Source organism: Mastigoproctus giganteus, chromosome 5 (genome assembly GCF_048544385.1).
Source record: "Mastigoproctus giganteus isolate SK-2022 chromosome 5, ASM4854438v1, whole genome shotgun sequence".
Taxonomy (NCBI): Eukaryota; Metazoa; Arthropoda; class Arachnida; order Uropygi; family Thelyphonidae; genus Mastigoproctus; species Mastigoproctus giganteus.
Genome location: NC_143579.1, coordinates 228,639,638 through 228,660,694, shown reverse-complemented (window position 1 = coordinate 228,660,694; position 21,057 = coordinate 228,639,638). Strand labels below are relative to the sequence as shown.

At 38.8% G+C, this 21,057-nt stretch overlaps 1 protein-coding gene across 1 annotated transcript in view; it reads right to left on the bottom strand.

The window, feature by feature from the left end:
- Positions 1–20,932: 20,932 nt before the first annotated feature.
- LOC150086196 (glycosyltransferase 25 family member) overlaps positions 20,933–21,057 on the bottom strand; it is a 97,387-nt gene continuing 97,262 nt past the window's right edge. Inside the window, exon 13 of the mRNA XM_090374826.1 lies at positions 20,933–20,996. Within this exon, the coding sequence (XP_090230952.1) occupies positions 20,933–20,996 (64 nt within the window). The remainder of the gene's footprint in view (positions 20,997–21,057) is intronic.

Sequence of the window (21,057 nt, the reverse complement as noted above, 5' to 3'; positions counted from 1 at the left end):
ATTGGATTGTAGAAATTGTTTTTCTTCAACCAGCAAGCTTGTTATTCACAGAAACAAATTGCTTTCATGGGTAGTTGAGAATAATACTTTTCAGAAAGTATTATTCATAGGCTTGCTGGATAGGTACCTAGAGAAGAGAGAGAAAAATAGGGTATTGTTTTATTTTCATTTTGGTTGGTGCATTAAAGGATTCTGGATTCCTTCCACTGTATTCGCAGTACTTCACGACGTGGCTGAACAGGTTGTTGTAGTTGGATTTTTAGGAACATCAGGATTAAGGCCATATTGCTCTGCGTATATTGTCTGTAAATTGCGTGTTCTGTGGTCGATTTTCTGTTTATTGCTGGACGAAAAACCCGAGTTTCAAAAAGAAAAAACAATGCTGTCCTTGCCTGAGACCGACTAATTCAGCCACGTTGTGAAAAAGACTCATGAAATTTCCTCATGTCATCGACGAAACTCGAACTCGGGACTTTTCCATCCGGTGTTGGGAGGATAGAGATCCTACCAACTGTGCTACCCACGAGGGCACTAAACAGGATGGAGCATATAGAAAATATCATATATGTTATACCAGAGCAAATATCAGTTAGTTCATTATTGTTATGCTTCCTATTTTTGAATTTGATCCAAAGATTAAAAAAAACAGACCTACACTGGTGTGCAAAACTTAAGGACCAACACTATTTCTAAAGGTTACAACCACAAAATCTTTACTTAAGATACTCTTTACTAATGAGAGTAGATTCAGTCTCAGCAGCGATTCTGAACGTCAGCTAATCTGGCGAGAGGTTAGCACACGGTATCACCCCGTAAACATCAGCGGAAGGGATCGATATGGCGGTCGAGGTGTTCTCTTCTGGGGAGGCGTTATCTTGGATGGACGTACACAACTCCAGATACTGGAAGGCGGTACTGTAACCGGTCCACGCTACTGTACTGAGGTAATCCTTCCCCTTGTGCATCTGTTATTCCGAGGTGCCATTTGCCCCGAGTTCGTGTATATGAATGATAATGCCACACCCCATCGCACTGCAGCTGTTGATATTTTGCTTTTGGAAAGTGAGGACATTGTTCGTATGGATTGGCCTACCCGTTCCCTCGAACGATCTAAATCCCATCGAACACTTATGGGACGCTCTGGACAGACGCATAGCGGCACGTCCACACCCACCAGAAAATGTTCACCAGCTGAAGATGGCGCTGACAGAGGAATGAACGATGTTACCGCAAGAACTTATCAACAACATTGTTCTAAGTATGGACAGGCGGTACAAAGCCTGCATCGACATTAGGGGTGGCCATATCTCCTATTGAGGACCATCTCTTCCCTTTGTTCCATCTTTGGCAGTGATGTATCTGTATCACGGCAGCCAGTGCTATGTTGCCATTTTAGAATAAAGTCCCTCTGTACCGTTTTGTTTCCGTTGTTGTGACGATGTTGTTTCCTTCATCATTTCTGTACCTCACGAGGTTCCTTTAGTATGCTTCTCCCATATCCCGGCCACTCCTATGAGAAGCTACAGGTGAAAACCTGACTGGTTCTTAAATTTTGCGCACCAGTGTATTATGTCCATCCAAGAACTAAACCACCTGCCCATGTACATAAATTGCGTATGTTCTCAGGTAGATTTCTAAGGAAGAAAAATTCGAGTATCCTGGGGAAGGGGAGGGGGAGAACTATGCCGTGACTGACTCAGCCACAAAATGAAAAAATCCATAAGAGTTCCTAGCGTCATTGAAGAGAATCGAATCCGGACCCTTTGCCTGGTCCCGAGAGGATGGTGATTATTATCACTGTGCTACCGCGCAGACTGATCGGAATATCAAAAGAATAATTCTTGGTGGACTAAAATGGGATGGGTTGAGAAATTTGAGGACCCATATTATGCTCCTTATCACTTGGCGATTGGTGGTCTAAGAATAGAAATATGGCAGTAGAGATGTCAGTTCAAGAAGCGATGCACTCGTGTGTAGTACATGTGGCAGAATCACGGTCCTCCACACCCCTGGTGGAAAAGGCCTGAGTTCGAATTCCGTTGATGACGCTAGGAATTTTTATGAGCCTTTTTCGAAAAGTGGTAGAGTTAGTCGGTAGCATGGTTCTTTCTTCCGAACACTCAATTTTTTGTCCAGGAAACAGCAAATCAACCACAGAATACACGCAATTTACAGACACATACCTTACCAAGAAAGGCTTAAGTTCTGTAAATTGCAGCGTCTAGAGAATAGGCACTTGCGAGGTGATCTAAATGAGGTGTATAAGGCCTTGAATGGTTTTAGCAAGAGTGAAATGGGAAAGTTTTTTTTTTTTTTCTTTGGCTGATGTTGTATAAGCTTGCTTTCTCGCATTGCATGCGTCTACTAATGCTACACAGGAATATAGTCGTATTGCAATTCACAGCATGGATTTGTTCAGGCGTGATCTTATTTGGTTAATCTGATTGGATACTATGATGCAGTAATAAAGGAACTGTTGCAAAAAATAATTTCGATATCACACACTTAGTTTTCAGAAAAGCTTTTGACAGTATTCCATATACAGTATTATGTTTTAGGCGCATCAGTGACATATTGAGCTATGTACTGTATAATATCTTTAAATTATTCATATACTTGGATTTCAGGAAAGCTTTTGATATTGTTGCACATGGATGACTGCTGTTCAAATTGGAGCGATGTCGCATTAATGGAAAGTTTATTGCTTTGGATAAAAGGATGGTTGATGGGAGACGACAGAGAGTGGTAATCAGTGGACACTGCTCTTCGTGGACTAGTGTTATTAGAGGAGTTCCACAGGGTTCGGTAGTGGACCCATTGTTGTTTTCTGTAATATTGATGAGGGTATATCAGACTTAATTACTTAGTTTGCAGACAATACAAGGGTGGCAGGATGGTTAATGACAGTAATGAAAGTATGCTGCTGCAGCAATATGTTGAAAAATTAGGCAGATGGGCTGAGAAATGGCAATTGAAAATACATGGTATTACATGTGGGTAGTAGTAATACTAGAGTAACGTACTAATGGTGTGGTACTATACTCAGGGTAGTGAAAAATGAAAAAGACCTCGGGGTAACTGTGCAGTCAGATACGAAGTTCGCTGAACAGTGCAGACGGGCTACCAAGACAGCTTTTAGGGTTTTGTCAATCATATATACTGGAATTTTTCTGGCAGGGACAAGGAGGTGATTATCCCATTGTATAAGGTAATGGTCAGGCCACATCTTGAGTACTGCATACAGGTCTGGAGTTCTTAATTTAGGAAGAATGTAGAGTTACAGGAACGAGTACAGAGAAGGACAACGAGATTGGCGAGGGATACGAAAGGACACTCTTACCAAGAAAGGTTTCAGTTCTGCAAATTGCAGCTTCTGGAGACTCGGTGCTTGCGAGGTGATCTGATTGAAGTGTTTAAAGCTTTTAATGGATTGAGCAAACTCAGTGCTGATGGGATTCTTTCTCTTGTTCATACTATGCACATGAGGGGATTATGTGCGGAAGTTTGCTTTCAGCCAACGAGTAGTGATTGCTGCAACAAGCTACTATCCGTCGTTGTGGGAGTGGATAGTTTAAATAAATTCAAGGAAGAACAAGACAAACTATTAGCGGGGATTGATAGTTCAAATAGGATTTTATTTAATTTATTTTTTATTTTTTTTTTTTGGCCGATGCTGTATAAGCTTGATTTCTTGCATCATTTGCCCCTGTTACTAGATGCAAAAACCTGAATTTAGGGAAGAAAAAACCACCAACCATCTCCTGAGGGTGATAATTTTTTTAACCGGATTCGAACGGGGCCTTTCCCACCTGGTGTGGTGAGAACTGTGCTTTTATGCACTATGCTACTGCGAGGGCTCCATCGTCATCACTAAAAAAGGAGGACGCTCGGAGGATCATTTAAGGTGATGAACAAAATTTTGCAATGGCGGAAGCTTATAAGAATGTATATTTGCAAGTCACATACGCTCACTCGAAACAATTGGAAATAATCTTTGTATTATTACTAATTGCAGGACAATGGATCGATAGCAAGAATGGACGTCAAATGCATTTATTGGAAGCAGTAATGTGTCAAAATTCAAAGATGGCTGATCAGACAAACAGATCCGTTACCACAGAGGATTTATTAATAGAAATTCGCGCATGTATTGATGCACTGTTAAATTCTGTGGACGACATTGAACGAGCAGAACACCAGGATGACGAAGAACGTATCAGAGCCGTCTTGGATTTATATTACAAATGTAAGGACGAAATTGAAAACTATCGGGTAGCCCTTCGAAGAAATTTGGAGAAACAACTATGTCTAACTAATATGATTTACTCTGTAGCTAAGGTATGCTTCTGGAAGAATATTGATAACGTTAGACTCGTAGCCCAAGTTTTGTTATGCATGAGGGACTGTGACCACTGTTGGAATCTCAGAACACAAGAGGTCCTCTATCCGCACGAGATAAAACAGTTGTGGTCTTGGCCAGGTCATGACGATCCCGATAGTCGAACGATGTACGATTCCCCTTTGTCGTATTTCCTACGAGCGGCTAATGCTCACAGACTGTTGATCGACAACTACAGGTTCGTTGAAATTTTCTCCGACGAGGCGTCGGTTTTCTATGATTGCAGTATTCCACCAGACACATTGCTTCTAGTGCTAAGATACGGTGCCAGCATAACGACAGATGGATTTTTTTATCTGTCTGAACACGAAGAGATTCGCATCTGTCGATTTATATCCCGCTGCATGGTAAAACTTACTTTGAATTCTCTCAACGATGATGAGGAGGAAGAAATAGGACATTTCCAGGACAGGATTAAATGTGCTGGATTCATTCTTCGTGTTGCGCCTCAACTATCGCTTTTATCAATAAACAGTGTTATACGGGATGAGGTTTTATTCCATAGAGAGAGAAATTTCCCAATTTGGGACTTCTCCGGCCAGCAGTTCCTTAACATGGCATTTCCGTGGTTGCCAACGATGAAAGAGCGATGCCTGAATCCGTCTCAGCTTGCTCATCTTTGTAGATTGAAAATCAGGCGACGTTTGTACGAAAACTGGCAGCTTCCAGGTGGTATCCAGGAACTTCCGCTGCCTCAGAAACTTATAAGATATCTTGATCTTCTGGAGGATTGAGGAGTAATTTAATTTTGGCGTTTGACCTAAGAATATTGTAAAATATTTTAGATCAATGAAACATTTGAATTGTGAAACTTTAGTGATCGATGTATCATTAGCATTAGCATTAGCATTAGTAGAGGCATTTGATGCAAGAAAGCAAGCTTATGCAGCAGCAGCCAAAAAAAAAAAAAAAACCCACTTCCACTTCACCCCTCTGTTCGTTCAAAATACCTGTCCAGCTGAGCCTTAAACTTATTTAGGCTATCAACCTCCATCAAAAGGGATGGAAGTCTGTTCCACCAACCAACCACCCGCTGGCTAAAGGCAAATTTCCGCACGTCTATCTTACATCTGTCTTTCCTCAATTTGAATTTATGCCCTCTCAGGTGATTTTTCTGAGCTAGAGGAAGAATCCCATCAGCATTGAGCATGCTTAAACCATTCAAGGCTTTATACACCTCTATCAGATCACCTCGCTGGTGCCTAGTCTCCAGACACTGTAATTTGCAAAACTTAAGCCTTTCTTCCTAAGAGCACCCCTTTGTTCCATTCACTAATCTTGTTGCCCTTCTCTGTACTCGTTCCAGCAGCTCTACATCCTTCTTGAAATGAGGCCTCCAGACCTGTATACAGTACTCTAGGTGTGGCCTGACCATTCCCTTATACAATGGAATAATCACCTCCTTATCCCTGCTGGAAAAATTCCTGTATATCATTGACAATACTCCATGAGCTACTCTTGCAGCCCATCTGCACTGCTCAGAGAACTTGATATCTGCCTGCACAACCACCCCCAAGTCCCTTTCATTCTCTACCACTGTCAGTGTAGTACCACAGAGTTGATACGTTGCTCTGGGATTGCTGTTTCCCATGTGTAGTACTTTACATTTGTCAATGTTAAACTTCATTTGCCACCTCTCAGCCCATCTGCTCAAACTTTCCACATCCTGTTGCAGCAGCATAGTGTCAGTAGTGTCCTTGACAACCCTGCCAACCTTTGTATCATCTGCAAACTTGGACATTAAGCTTGATATACCATCATCAATATCATTAATAAATACAGAAAACAATAATGGACCCAACACTGAGCCCTGAGGGACTCCACTAATAACATTAGTCCACGATGAGCAGTGTCCATTGATTACCACTCTCTGTCTTCTCCCCCTCAACCACCCCTTTATCCATAGCAGCAATTTGCCTCCAATGTCACACTGCTCCAATTTGTGTAGCAGTCTTCCACGTGCAACAGTATCAAAAGCCTTTCTAAGATCCAAGTATATAATATCAAAGTTATTCCCTGCATCCAGTTCTTTTGTGACTGCATCATAGTATCCAATCAAGTTGGTCAGGCAAGACTTCCCCTTAACAAAACCATGCTGTGTCTGAGCTATAACTGAAGTCTTGTCTAAATGATCCTGCAGTGCTTCTTTAACCAGTGCCTCCATTAATTTTCCTGGAACAGAAGTTAAGCTCACAGGTCTATAATTACTTGAGTCAGCATTTGATCCTCCTTTGTGAATTGGGGTCACATTTGCACATTTCCAGTCTATGGGTACCTCCCCTGAGTCCAAGGAAGCTCTCATAATTATGGCTAAGGGTTTGCTTACTTCCTTTGCTGTCTCCTTTAATATAACTGGATAGATCCCATCCACCCCGGGTGCCTTTCTTGTGTTTATCTTCAACAGTTTCTCCTCCACTTTACTCCCAGTTATTTCAAGATTCTGTAGCTTACTGCTAGAGTTGAATACATCTCTGGCATTCCCCTTGCTGAATAACTCCTCATGTGTGAATGTTGATGCAAAATATTCATTTAGTTTGTTAGTTACCTGAGTAGGATCATCAACAGTTGACCCATGAATATCAAGTGGACCAATCTGATTCATCCCCTTCCTTCTAGAGTTTACATAAGTAAAGAACTCTTTGCTGTTTTTCTTTGCATCCCTTGCCAAGGATTTCTCGTAATCTGCCTTCGCCTGCCTAACCTCCTTTGTAACTTGGTTGCATATCAACTTGTATCTATCATAGGCTTCTGTGTCATGTGTTAATTTGTAAGTATCCCATGCATTTTTCTTCTCTGCCATATGCCTCATTAGTTCATCTGACATCCATTTTGGCCTAAACCTTGAACAATATTTCTTAGTTGGTATGTAAAGCCTAGTAGCTTCCAAGATAAGTTCTTTGAATGCTTCCCATTTTGAATTTGCTGTTGGTAACATCATCAGTTGGTCCCACTGTATAGAATTTAAATACTGTCTCAGTCCATCGTAGTCGCCTTTACGGAAGCAATAACCCTTCCCTTTACCCCTAATGGTAGTTACCTCTTTGAGTAAATCCCACTTCAGCACACTGTGATCACTGCCACCTAGTGGTTCATTTATCTGCAGATTCTTAATGCATGAAGAATCACTGCTGATAATCAAATCGAGAGTATTACTCCCTCTAGTTGCCTCCCGAACATGCTGATGTAGAAAACAATCATCCAATAAATCCACAAAAGCCCTGCTAGTGTGTGAGTAACCAGCCCCCAAATTCCAGTCAATATCTGGGAAATTAAAATCTCCCATTATAAGACTCTCTGATTTACTGGCCCACTCTATTTCCCTGTACAGTTCCTTATTATACTCATCAGAGTCATTAGGCCTATAGCACACTCCTACTCTCAATTTTGATCTCCCAATGCTTATGTCACACCAAACTGACTCAACACTGCACTGTCTGGCGATGTCGACTGGCTTCACTTCCTTGGTTTTTATGTGTTTCTTAACTTATAGCATAACCCGTCTCCCTTCCTATCCTGTCTATCCTTTCTGTATACGTTGTACTCCCCAAATTGCAGTTCTGCATCCCTTATATCTGTGTGACACCACGTCTCTGATATCCCAACAATATCTGCCTTTGATGTTTTGAGCAATACCTCAAATTCATCAAATTTATTTACTCAACTCCTAGCATTGGTGTACACACAAGTATACCTGCACCTGTTTCTATTCTTAGCTACCCTAACATCTACCAATAGTAAAAAAAAGAAGTCCACTCTGCCACCAGGGAGCAAACACCAAATTGGCAATTGCTGCCGGTGCTCATCCCTAGGGCCGGGCCTGGGTTAACCTTTCCTGTCTGTGCACAATGACGAACTCCACACCCATTGGATGAAGTGCAATACTGGTAGGTGTCACCTTTGCGACATCCTGGCTACCCACAGCAGGAAGGAGTAAATCCCACAGCTGAGGTCGAGGATTTCCTGTGCGGACGTGCCTTTCTGCCGCTCTTGGAATAGAGAAGTTTTTTCTGATTTATTTTCTGCTTTATTAGTTTAAATTGACATATTAACTTATTTCTAGAGTAGCTTTATATTCCTATTTACGGTACTTAAAGTTAAAATAACTTAGATAGAGATTTTGTAGGTATTACTTAGTATCGGAAAGGGTATCAAATCCACGTGTTTACCGTTCATAAACGGCCGCCATTGCTACGTGAAAATTAATCAGTAAAATCTATTAATCTTGTCGAACTTCATTGGCAATTAAATTGTAATTTTAACTATACATATAACCACTTAGGTTACGGAACATAAATAATTAGTAAAAATAAATAATTAATACATAACTTGATACAGAAGGTATATAAAGGGATTTCGTAGATAACACTCGTTACTGAAGCGCGATACAGCATATCCGGAATTCGATAGCATTAGCTTTGTATAGTATAGTGCATAATATAATATTGTCAATTAATCAGTACATCTATTAATCTTGTTAAACTTCATTGTCAATTAAATTGTACTTTTAACTATATATATATAACGACTTAGAGTACAAACGTAGCAAATAATTAATACATACTTGATACGGAAGTTATATAAAGGGAACTCGTAGATAACACTCGATACCGAAAAATAAATATAGCGTTATAACTGTGTTAAGATACAAGTTTAAGGTTTTAATTTTGTTCTGAAATTGTAATTTTATTGACATTTAAATCGAAATCATGACTCTGACCAGAGCAGCAAAGCAAAAGGCTCAAGCTAATGGGAGTGCTGTGACTCAGGGGAGAACTGAGGGGGGCGGTTGCCCCCTAAATCACGGCCTTTTAAGATGCACTGTTTGCTTGATGTTTGCGGAGCAATCGGGTACGGGACATGATACTGCCATGGGGGATGTCTTTGTGTGTGCACGATGCAAGGAGTGCAAGGAAATTAGGCGACAACTCGGCGTTGTTATGGGCCTATATGAGACCTTGAAGGACAGGGTGGATGCCCTCGAAGGAAATAAATTGAGGGGCCCATCAAGCTCTCAGCTGCCCACATCAACACCAGAGCTTGGACTTGGTCATCTTGCAACACAGAGGCAGCCCCCAAGGCAGAATGCGCTGGTCCAACAGGAACTAGTAGTTGTTGGTGACTCAATTGTCAGGGAAACAGGGAACATGCTTTGTAAAAAGGATAGGTGGAACAGGACCAGGGTATGTCTGCCAGGGGCAAAGGTTGATGACGTTGTAGAGCAGATATCATCTTTTAAGGGCACAAAAGGTGATATAGTTGTACACGTTGGCACTAATGATATTAAGAGTAGGAGACCAGCGGAATTACTTAACAAGTACAGGTCACTGTTGAAAAAAAGCCGTGAAGTAGGGTTGAATTTGAAAGTGTCTGCAATTCTGCCCAGACACGATAGGAGGGAGTATATGATGAGAGCCTTGTCGATCAATTCGGCCCTGGAAAGATTGTGCAAGGCTGAAGGGGTAGAATTTTTTTCAGCCTGGACTGTACTTGTTAACAGGAGAGATTGCTTCTACAGGGATGGGATACACTTAAATAGAAAGGGTGCAAGAATATTTGCTGATGCTATCGAGGCAGTGTTAGGTGGGTCGGAAAACTGCTAGCTTGGGGGGAGACAAAGACTAATGGATTAACAGTAGCCACGGGCAGAGGTGAAAGAGATTCTTGCACTGCTTCTATTGGAATGAGCAGAAGCCTGAAAAACAAGATGCAGGATATTTCAGAGACTGCTGGAAGTCATTGCGGTACAAGTAAACACATGGGTTGTGTTAGGGTAGCTAAGAATAGAAACAGGTGCATGTATACTTGCGTGTACACTAATGCTAGGAGTTTAGTAAATAAATTTGATGAATTTGAGGTATTACTCAAAACATCAAAGGCAGATATTGTTGGGATATCAGAGACGTGGTGTCACACAGATATAAGGAATGCAGAACTGGAATTTGGGGAGTACAACGTCTACAGAAAGGATAGGAAGGGAGGAGGGGTTATGCTATTAGTTAAAAAACACATAAAATCCAAGGAAGTGAAGCCAGTTGACATCGCTGGACAGTGCAGTGTTGAGTCAGTTTGGTGTGACATAAGCATAGGTAAATCAAAATTGAGAGTAGGAGTGTGCTATAGGCCTAATGACTCTGATGAGTATAATAAGATACTGTACAGGGAAATAGAGTGGGCCAGTAAATCAGAGAGTCTTATAATGGGGGATTTTAATTTCCCAGATATTGACTGGAATTTGTGGGTTGGTCACTCACACACTAGCAAGGCTTTTGTGGATTTATTGGATGATTGTTTTCTACACCAGCATGTTCGGGAGGCAACTAGAGGGAGTAATACTCTTGATCTGATTATCAGTAGTGATTCTTCATGCATTAGGAATCTGCAGATAAATGAACCACTGGGTGGCAGTGATCACAGTGTGCTGAAGTGGGATTTACTCAAGGAGGTAACTACCATCAGAGGTAAAGGGAAGGGTTTTTGCTTTCGTAAAGGAGACTATGCTGGTCTGAGACAGTATTTAAATTCTATACAGTGGGACCAACTGATGATGTTACCAACAGCAAATTCAAAATGGGAAGCATTCAAGGAACTAATCTTAGAAGCTACCAGGCTTTACATACCAACCAAGAAATATTGTTCAAGGTTCAGGCCTAAATGGTTGTCAGATGAACTAATGAGACATATGGCAGAGAAGAAAAATGCATGGGATACATACAAATTAATGGGTGACGTGGAAGCCTATGATAGATATAAGTTGGTCTGTAACCAAGTCACAAAGGAGATTAGGCAGGCAAAGGCAGATTATGAGAAATCCTTGGCAAAGGATGCAAAGAAAAACAGAAAAGAGTTCTTTACCTATTTAAACTCAAGAAGGAAAGGGATGAATCAGATTGGTCCACTGGATGTTGATGGTTCAACAGTTGAGGATCCAGCTCAGGTGGCTAACAATCTAAACGAGTATTTTGCATCTACATTCACACATGAGGAGTTATTCAGGAAGGGGAATGTCGTAGGTGAAGTAAACATTGGCAGTGAGCTAGATGATTTTCTAATAACTGAGAGGAAAGTGGAGGAGAAATTGTTGAGGATAAACATAAAAAAGGCACCCGGGGTGGATGGGATCTATCCAGTTATATTAAAGGAGGCAGCAAAGGAAGTAAGCAAACCCCTAGCCATAATTATGAGAGCTTCTTTGGACTCAGGGGAGGTACCCATGGACTGGAGATGTGCAAATGTAACCCCAATTCACAAAGGAGGATCAAAGGCTGACAAAAGTAATTATAGACCTGTTAGTTTAACTTCGGTTCCAGGAAAATTAATGGAGGCACTGGTTAAAGAAGCACTGCAGGATCATCTGGACAAGAATTCAGTTATAGCTCAGACACAGCATGGGTTTGTTAAGGGCAGGTCTTGTCTGACCAATTTGATTGGATACTATGATGTAGTCACAAAAGAACTGGATGCAGGGAATAACTTTGATATTATATATTTGGATCTTAGAAAGGCTTTTGATACTGTTGCGCATGGAAGACTGCTGCACAAATTGGAGAAGTGTGGCATTCGAGGCAAATTGCTGCTATGGATAAAGGGATGGTTGAGTGGCAGAAGACAGAGAGTGGTAATCAATGGACACTGCTCAACGTGGACTAATGTTATTAGTGGAGTTCCTCAGGGTTCAGTGTTGGGTCCATTGTTGTTTTCTGTATTTATAAATGATATTGATGATGGTGTATCAGGCTTAATGTAAGTTTGCAGACGATACAAAGGTTGGCATGGTTGTTAAGGACACTACTGATACTATGCTGCTGCAACAGGATCTGGAAAGGTTGAGCAGATGGGCTGAGAGGTGGCAAATGAAGTTTAACATTGACAAATGTAAAGTACTACATATGGGAAACAGTAACCCCAGATCAACGTATTAACTCTGTGGTACTACGCTGACAGTGGTAGAGAATGAAAAGGACCTGGGGGTAATTGTGCAGGCAGATATGAAGTTCTCTGAGCAGTGCAGACGAGCTGCAAGAGTAGCTCATGGTGTCTTGTCAATGATATACAGGAATTTTTCTAGCAGGGACAGGGATGTGATTATTCCCTTGTATAAGGCATTGGTCAGGCCACACCTTGAGTACTGTATACAGGTCTGGAGGCCTCATTTCAAGAAGGATGTAGAGCTGCTGGAACGAGTACAGAGAAGGGCAACAAGATTAGTGAATGGAACAAAGGGTTGCTCTTACGAAGAAAGGCTTAAGTTTTGCAAATTACAGAGCCTGGAGACTAGGCATCGCCGAGGTGATCTGATAGAGGTGTACAAGGCTTTGAATGGCTTGAGCATGCTCAATGCCGATGGAATTCTTCCTCTTGCTCAGAATAATCACCTGAGAGGGCATAAATTCAAATTGAGGAAGGACGGATGTCGGATAGATGTGTGGAAATTCGCCTTTAGCCAGCGGGCAGTTGGTTTGTGGAATAGACTTCCATCGCTTGTTGTTGAAGTTGATAGCCTAAACAAATTTAAGGCTCAGCTGGACAGGTATTTCGAACGAATTGAGGGGTGAAATGGGAGTAGTGGTTGTTTTTTTTCTTTTTTTTTTGGCTGATGCTGAATAAGCTTGCTTTCTTGCATCATATGCCTCTACTAATGCTAATGCTAATTCATGATGCCAGCAAACAAAAAACAAACTCTTGGCTGCCTGCAAAAGAAAAAAAAAATACATCTAGACTAACTCAGCGATAATCCTGCACCTTAGCATTATAAAATGCTAGCAAAAAAAAAAGCGTACAGAAAGAACTGCCACACTTAATCACTGTCACTCAGTACATTAAGCTGTCTCCTCTTCTGGCAAACTCCTGAAATGTCTGAAAATACTAAACTAGATAACAATTTATGTTCATTACCTCTACATAAATCAACCACCACATTTACGAGATTAATTCTTATCTGATCGTAAACTGAACAATCAAATAACACATGGTCCCAAGTCTCTAAAGCTTAACAAACACAATACAGGTCAGCTCCATCCCTAGCTCACACAACTTGCCCTTCAAAGATCCATGACCAGTTAATAAGTAAGAAGTTTCCATTCTAAAATTAAACTGCTTGTTCTTCTTATAATCTATATTATGAGTTACATCAGGAATAAACCTTCTGGTCACAGCTCGGGTCACACTGGAATCCATCTTTCCTGCCAAATTCCTATTAGTTTTGACATAATATTCCTATTAGATATCTTTCGTTCAACTTGAATGTCATTAGTAATACCAATAATAGTAAATGGCCTACACTTCCTGGCAAAATAACAGAATGCCCTAAAAATTATAAACAAATTCAAAGGAACCCATCAGACGGGTACTTGTATTTAAAGAATATATATTTTGTTTATGATTTTCAGGGAATTCTGGGGCAAATTGAGCTTGTCAAAATCTATCGCTATTCATCAGTTATTGAGTTTGGTTTTGATTGAAAATCATGGGTTTATATGGTCCCCAGGCCTTTAGATAATTAATAATTAACCAATGATTTCATTATAGTACAAATTTTGATTATATTAGGAATGAGATCTTTGAATGCTTTTACTGTTAGGAAAAGTGCTTGTCTTCATTTCTAATGTTTAACTAGTGTTTTTCGTTCTGTATGTGAGCAAGACATATGAACTCTGTTAGCTGTCATTATAAATTGTTTACATATTTCATTTAAGCAATTTATGAGATGTATGGTTACACCTCAAATGAGAGATACTTGCATAGTCATGTAATTGATTAATTAAGATATTTTATTACTATTTATGATGCCACTACACTGCCCCATCACTTGATTAGGGCCATGGAGGTTGACTATATGCAAATCAGAGGTCCAGCACAAATTAAACAGTGTGCAGGATCTTATGGATTGCCAAAGCGGTATGATTGTTGGTATACATCCAGCAGGTGCTACAATTGCACTTCAATGTTCAAAACCTAGTCTTTAATGAATGGAAAAACTTCTGAAAACAGATGCAACTGCAGCCAAAAATGTAAGGTGACAGAGAAAGATGCTTGACATCTGCCACTGATTATAAAGTGGCCAAATGATGGAAAAATTAACTTTGGCACTTCATGCAGGAACATCACAAGGCATCAATACCCACACCATACAAAGAAGTTAGAATGCATTATGGGAGTAGATATTCACAGAATCCACTGATCTTGGACACCAGCTTGAAAATATTACTGCATTGGTGCTAGGAACAAAAAGGATGAAAGCAGGATTGGAGGTAAGTTACATATTCTGATGAGTCTCAATATATGCTCTTTAGTACTGAAGAAAGAGTGCATGTATGGAGAAACCACACAAGGGCAACAGACCAATCCATTTGCATAGGAACAACACAGGCTGTTATGTAATTCTGTGGGGCATAACCTTGATTCCACTGCAGGGCACCATGAATATCACTGCAGATTAGGTGCACCAGGCATGTTTATTCCCATGGACAGGGGCCTTCAAGGTGACAGTTCAACCACTGTCCACTGCATCAAATGAGTGGCTTGAGGAGCAAAGGAATATTTCAAACATCCAATCTGGCTAGTCTAATGTTGAGATCAAATCTCACTAAGCATTTGTGGAATGAAGTTGAAAGAAATGTTGGTCAACACAAATCCTCTGCACACACTCCAAGAATCAAGGACAGTTTTGTTATGTGAATGATCCATTATTCACCATGTCACTTTTCAAGACCTGTGTTGGCTCCATAAGATACTACCAGAGTAATAATTTGTGTCAACTGCAGTCCAATATGCTAATTGGCTCATGGCCCTAATAAAGTGGTGAAGCAATGTATGATATAGTCTAAAAAATGGAGAATTAAACTATTTTAAACTTTCATAATTTGGAGTACTTCTCCAAGTATGTCACCACAGGCAGAGAGATTTCAAGTTACTATGTAGCTTTTATACTGTTTCTTAGATCTGTGGAGAAATGAGATTGTTGTTGTAGTAAGGTTTTAGGAGCATCAGTAACTAAGGCCATATTGCTCCATGTATAGTGTCTGTAAATTGCATGTGTTCTGATGCTACTCTCTCCCAAGATCGACTAACTCAGTCACATTATGAAAAAGGCCCATAAAAATTCCTCCCGTCATTGATGGACTCAAAATCAGGTCTTTTCCACCCTGTGTTGGGAGGACAGCAATTCTACCAACTGTGCTACCCATGAGGGCAGAGAAATGAGATCTATTATTTATATTCATCTAGGAGTGGCCCATTCACAATTGCACTGGTTATTTTAGTAAATGTTAAGCTTCATTTTTTCTAATGAGGATGATTACGTTTCCTGACTATAAAATACTTTCACAGTTTCCTCTCTCCGAAATTTTAACACATTAATTGCTGTAATGTTAAAAAAAAAATTGATACGCTGGGTGACCAACTTTTTAGGCACATTTGCATATACACACATGCAGCTGTTGTCTTTATCATGTCCATCCGGCTGCGCACATGTAACACAGGGGCTCCCAGTGGATGGATTTTCATGAAATTATATATTTGGGCCTTTTAAAGATATTTATCGAACCACCCGAAATTTCATTAAAATCTGGCAGTTAAATAGCAATAGATAAATAGAAATCCAGCAGTTATTTCTTTTCTACAATACAAATTGTATGGGGGGGAAAATTCATAGATTAAATGTAATTATAATGCAGTATTTTTAGCTTTAGACAGTCTGTGCACAGTTCATTTGTACTGTTATTAAAACTCATTAATGTGGCGTTACTTGTGAAGAGAGAAATGGGACTTAAAAGTATACTTGAGAAGAGTAATAAATATTTTACGGCTGGAATCAAATTGAACAGCTAAGTTTAGAAAATGTAAAAGCTATAGAACTTTATTAAGTATTCTTTAAAGTTATATTAGTGTTAATTGATAAGGAGAACTATATTCACTTTTCACTTCTATTAAGTACAAAAAAAAACAAAAATTCAATTAATTTTTTAAAAAAAATCAAAAGTGCCTAAAATGTGCACTGCACACAATAACTAACTTGTTCTTTTGTTATAATGATGCTTTATTTGTGTACTTAACCACTCATACGGTTAAAAATATAAATTAAAAAATAAATTAAGATTATTTTTTTAAACTTGTTTCATGCCTCGCAAGGCCAAGTTGGTGGTTTGGTTTTAAGGTACATCAGCAACTAAGGCTATATTGCTCCTTGTATATGTCTGTAAATTATGTGTGCCCTGAGGTCGATTTTCTGTTTTGCCTAACCAAAAACCCAAGTTTCCAGGAGAAAAAACCATGCTTCCCTTGCCCGAAACCAACTGTGCCACATTGTGAAAAAGACTTATAAAAATTTATCCAGCCATCAATGGGACTCGAACTCGGATATATTTCACCCAGTGTGGAGAGGACACCGATCCTACCAACTGTGCTACCCATGAGGGCGGCCCATTTGTAAAGCATGTCACTTCTGGTCACAAGATACATAATGTGTATTTCCTATGCTTGTCTTGTAGCACTTGTTTACATTTATGCCATTTATTTCTCCAGTTCGTGAGTTTGTGAAACTGCATGATGTAACATAATTATTAATTATTTACTTATGAAGAAAAACAAAATAATTGCAGGGTGAGATATCAAAATTCCCCAAATCAGCTACTTGAAACATCCATACAGTATAATTGAAGGTTTCAGGATTCCTATGATAAATATAAAACAGTTGTAGGTGGACATCTTTATTTCAAAAGTTTCTTTTGTGTAAAAATTTACATAGAAACAACAATATGAGTATTCATTTGGGAGTATAATATGTAAAATGCAAGGAAGCAGCTGCTGTCTTGAGTGCTTGAACAAATAAATAGTATATAAACTAATAGGTGGCTCTCAAGGCACATCAAACTGCAAAGGGTAAGACTCATCCAGATCTCGTGGCAGTTAGCGTTAAATGGTTATTCAGTTACTTCACAGACTTATTTTATTTTCTCTTTTACAGTTGTTTGTTTGTTTTCTACTGTTTAGGAAGTGTTTGGAGGGTGTAAGCAGTTTACTTTATCAGTAACACAATATCATGTTGTGGCTACAGTTTTACACTTTGTATAGTTTGTTAGCAAGGAGACAAGGATTTAAATTTATTAACTCTGGCCGTTACTTTACTTTATCTTATAACACACGAACCATGAAAGAAAAGGTAACAGCCACAAAGTGCAAGGAAGCTACAAGCTTTTGTTGCACTAGCTAAGAAAAAAAAAAAAAAAAAAAAAAAATCACAAGTAGATAAGAAAATACAAATTATTTGCTTTCCTCCTCACAACACAGATGACTATTCAGTTGACCTTTGAATTTATTCAAACTGTCTGCCTCAACTACCTGTGAAGGCAACCTGTTTCAGCAATCAACAACTTGCTGGCTAAAAGAAAACTTTCTACAATCTAGTCTAAACCACTTCCTCTGTAATTTGAATTTATGCTATTTATGCTCCTGAGGTCTGAAATTGTCTATAACAGTGAAAATTCTGTCTTCATTCATTTTACTAACCCCTCTCGGAGCCTTAAAAACTTCAATCAGATCACCTCTGAGGTGTGTGGTTGCCAAGCTCGGAGTCTTTCTTCATATGGTCACCTTTTTGCCGATCTCACCATGTGAGTTGTTGTTGTTGTTGTTTGGTTTTTAGGAGCATTAGCAACTAAGGCCATATTGCTCCAGGATATGCGGTGGTCATTCCTTAACCTTTCCGCATCCTCCGTATTTGGTGGTGACGGGCTCGAACCCCAGTCTAATCAAGAAGCGTGTGCTACGCACTGCTGCTCCTTCCCACTTGGCTACGGAGGCGCCACCCCACCATGTGAGTTGCCCATACTGGGACCCTTTCAAGAAGCACAATGTCTTTTTCAGATGAGGTCTCCATAGTTGAACACAGAATTACAAATGTGGTCTTACAATATACAGTGGGACTATGACCTCCCTACTATCTCTACAGGATAACATTCGATAAATCATCAATAAGGCACAACTGACTTTCCTGGTTGCCTGTATATCTGCCTGTATTATTAAAGATGTTCATTAGAGAAAATGTCCAAGATATCCATAGCCAACATGACTTAACTTAATGTGACATTTGGTTTGTAGTACAGCAGTGAAGTGGTGAAGATAATAGCCTGGCTATACCAGAATATTATCTGAGCACTTTTTTTCCAAGCAACCAGGGTGAATCATGCCCCTTGGCACATTTACTAACCAGTTACATAATCCCTAACCAGTTATATAAGCAACTGGTTAGGGGTTCTGACTTTATTTTATACGAAATACCATAAATCTATAAAATTTTGCATGCAGGTGTATAAACTGGTTGGTTGATTAGTTATTAAGGTGGCATGCTATTCTGCAACCAGAATATTTTCTGTCTGTATGGCATGTCTGCCTGTTTTTGGAAGATAAAACGATGCCATCCTCATCTGAAAATGACTAATTTCCTGAAATATAAGTAATCCTGTCCTGGTGTATAGGGTGGGTATTCCAAAGGTGTTCACCAATAGTCAATAGGGCATGCTGAACTGCATATATACATATATATGATCAATTGCTGTTTAATTTTTGGTTGTTGCATCTGTGATTCCTCCTAAGTGACAACTGAGAATTAAAAAAAAAAAAAAAAAATCTGGATTTTGTTCCATATGTCACATGCAGGACATGTTTAATGCTAAATTCATAATACTGTGACACTGTTCAAAGGAAATGCCCACTTTTTGCACTAATTCTCACAATGATATTCACTTTTTTTTTTTTTTTTTTTTTTTTTTTTTTGGTAGTTATTGGCGCATCGGCTTCTGTGGCCATAGTGCACCTCCTAAGGTTTTTTTTTTTTGCAGTACTTTGATCCAAGCCCGAGGTGGGATTCGAACCCGCGACCTTTGATGATATTCACAATTTTACACTTTAGTCTTCCTTTAACGACTGTTCCATTCTTGCAACATTTGCATTGCAAGTCACAACCACGGGTTGTAACTTGTTTCATTTGGAACGATTACTCCTCTGATCAATCTGCTCTCATATGCAAATAATTCTCTTGGTCGGACACGAGGGTTCCATCTGTAAGTCACTGTGTATATAATAAAGTTAACGAATACATGTTCCCATCCTTTTTCATCATGAAATTGCCTGGATAAATCACATTAACATATTTAACACGTTTTGTGAAAATAATTTTTATTCAAGAATTACTATGGCCATTTATTAGAAATAATTTTAGAAATAAAGGCTGTTGAATAACATCACATTTTTTGAACCAGAAATTAACACAACTTGACAAGATCACACGAGATTAAGCATAATTATCTCTTAACAGTACTAAACAATTTTCTCATGGTTAGTTACAAACCTGTTAGTTCTTTTATAAACATTACATTATGTTACAGAAATTTACAAAGAATAACTTTACATTAGTTGCATTCTTTAAAAATTAGTTCATTGAGCAAAATTTCAAAATGTTCAAATGGCCATTTTGGCACTATAATAAAAATGATTTAACAAGGAAAAAATATTAAAGTTGTTTTAAAGCTAGTTATATTAGTGATGAGTATAATCAATTGACTGACAATCATATGCAAATTAGCTGATTGCAAAATCGACAAAAGACCAAATAGAACTATCATCTGCAACTCTGAGTATGTGTAAAAAATTTTGGACAGAACGGAACTATTGGCCAAGTGGTAACAGCACTTTATCTTTGGTATCGATGACATCAGACCAAATCCCTTCGCTACCGACTTTTTTTATTTTCATCAATTTCACAATCACTTAATTTGCATATAAACAATTATGAAAATGCCATAAATCGATTATTTAAATTATGATTCTCAATTATGCGCATCACTGAATTATATCCATGTTATCGTGATAGCATTTAGTTTTTCTATTTTACCTTTTTTATTTTATTTTTTATCTGTATACAATCATATTCGTGGCCTCTGTGCATCTTTGGTAATTCTAGATTGGTACATTCATAAAAGTAAGAGATATTTTAAGTGGTTTTTTAAACCTATAGAGGAGTGAACTAAATCCTGTTATTATTTACACAAGTCAATAACACATACATGGTAAAAGTTACAAAAAATGAATTGTACAAAATATATATAGGAAAAAACTTCAGTTGATTGCTAACTAGAAATAGTTCTGGGAGATAACAAACATACAAATTTCATGATACGACAGAATATCATTATTCTGCTAAACATCTTAAAATGGCTTTTTTTTTTTTTTTTTTTTACAGACAACTTGCATCAATAGTGCTTTCTTCAGTTCGATTATTTCTAAAATATATTCTACAGAAATAGTGTATAAAAAAGTGAAAATCTGTTTGGAAAATGTGTCTTATAAGGCTGTAACCTATGCACACACATATTCAGGAATGACAAAAGTCGTTTCTCAACTTGAACAGCCATAAAAAAACATAGCAAAGTTAACTGTTAAAATATAGCGTTTGGACTAAATAGACCAGTTTTTTCACATTATATTCTGTATCGTTTCCCACACTTTTGTTTTTAGTTATGTACCCCAGGGCACCATCAATCATCTGAACAATAATCGTTTCACTTTTTGGCATTGAATATCATCTACTGTTTCTTGTATTTCCCTAGGAATAAGGATAACGAATTCCAGAAGTCCATAAAAAATTAAGAAATATTTTATAAAAT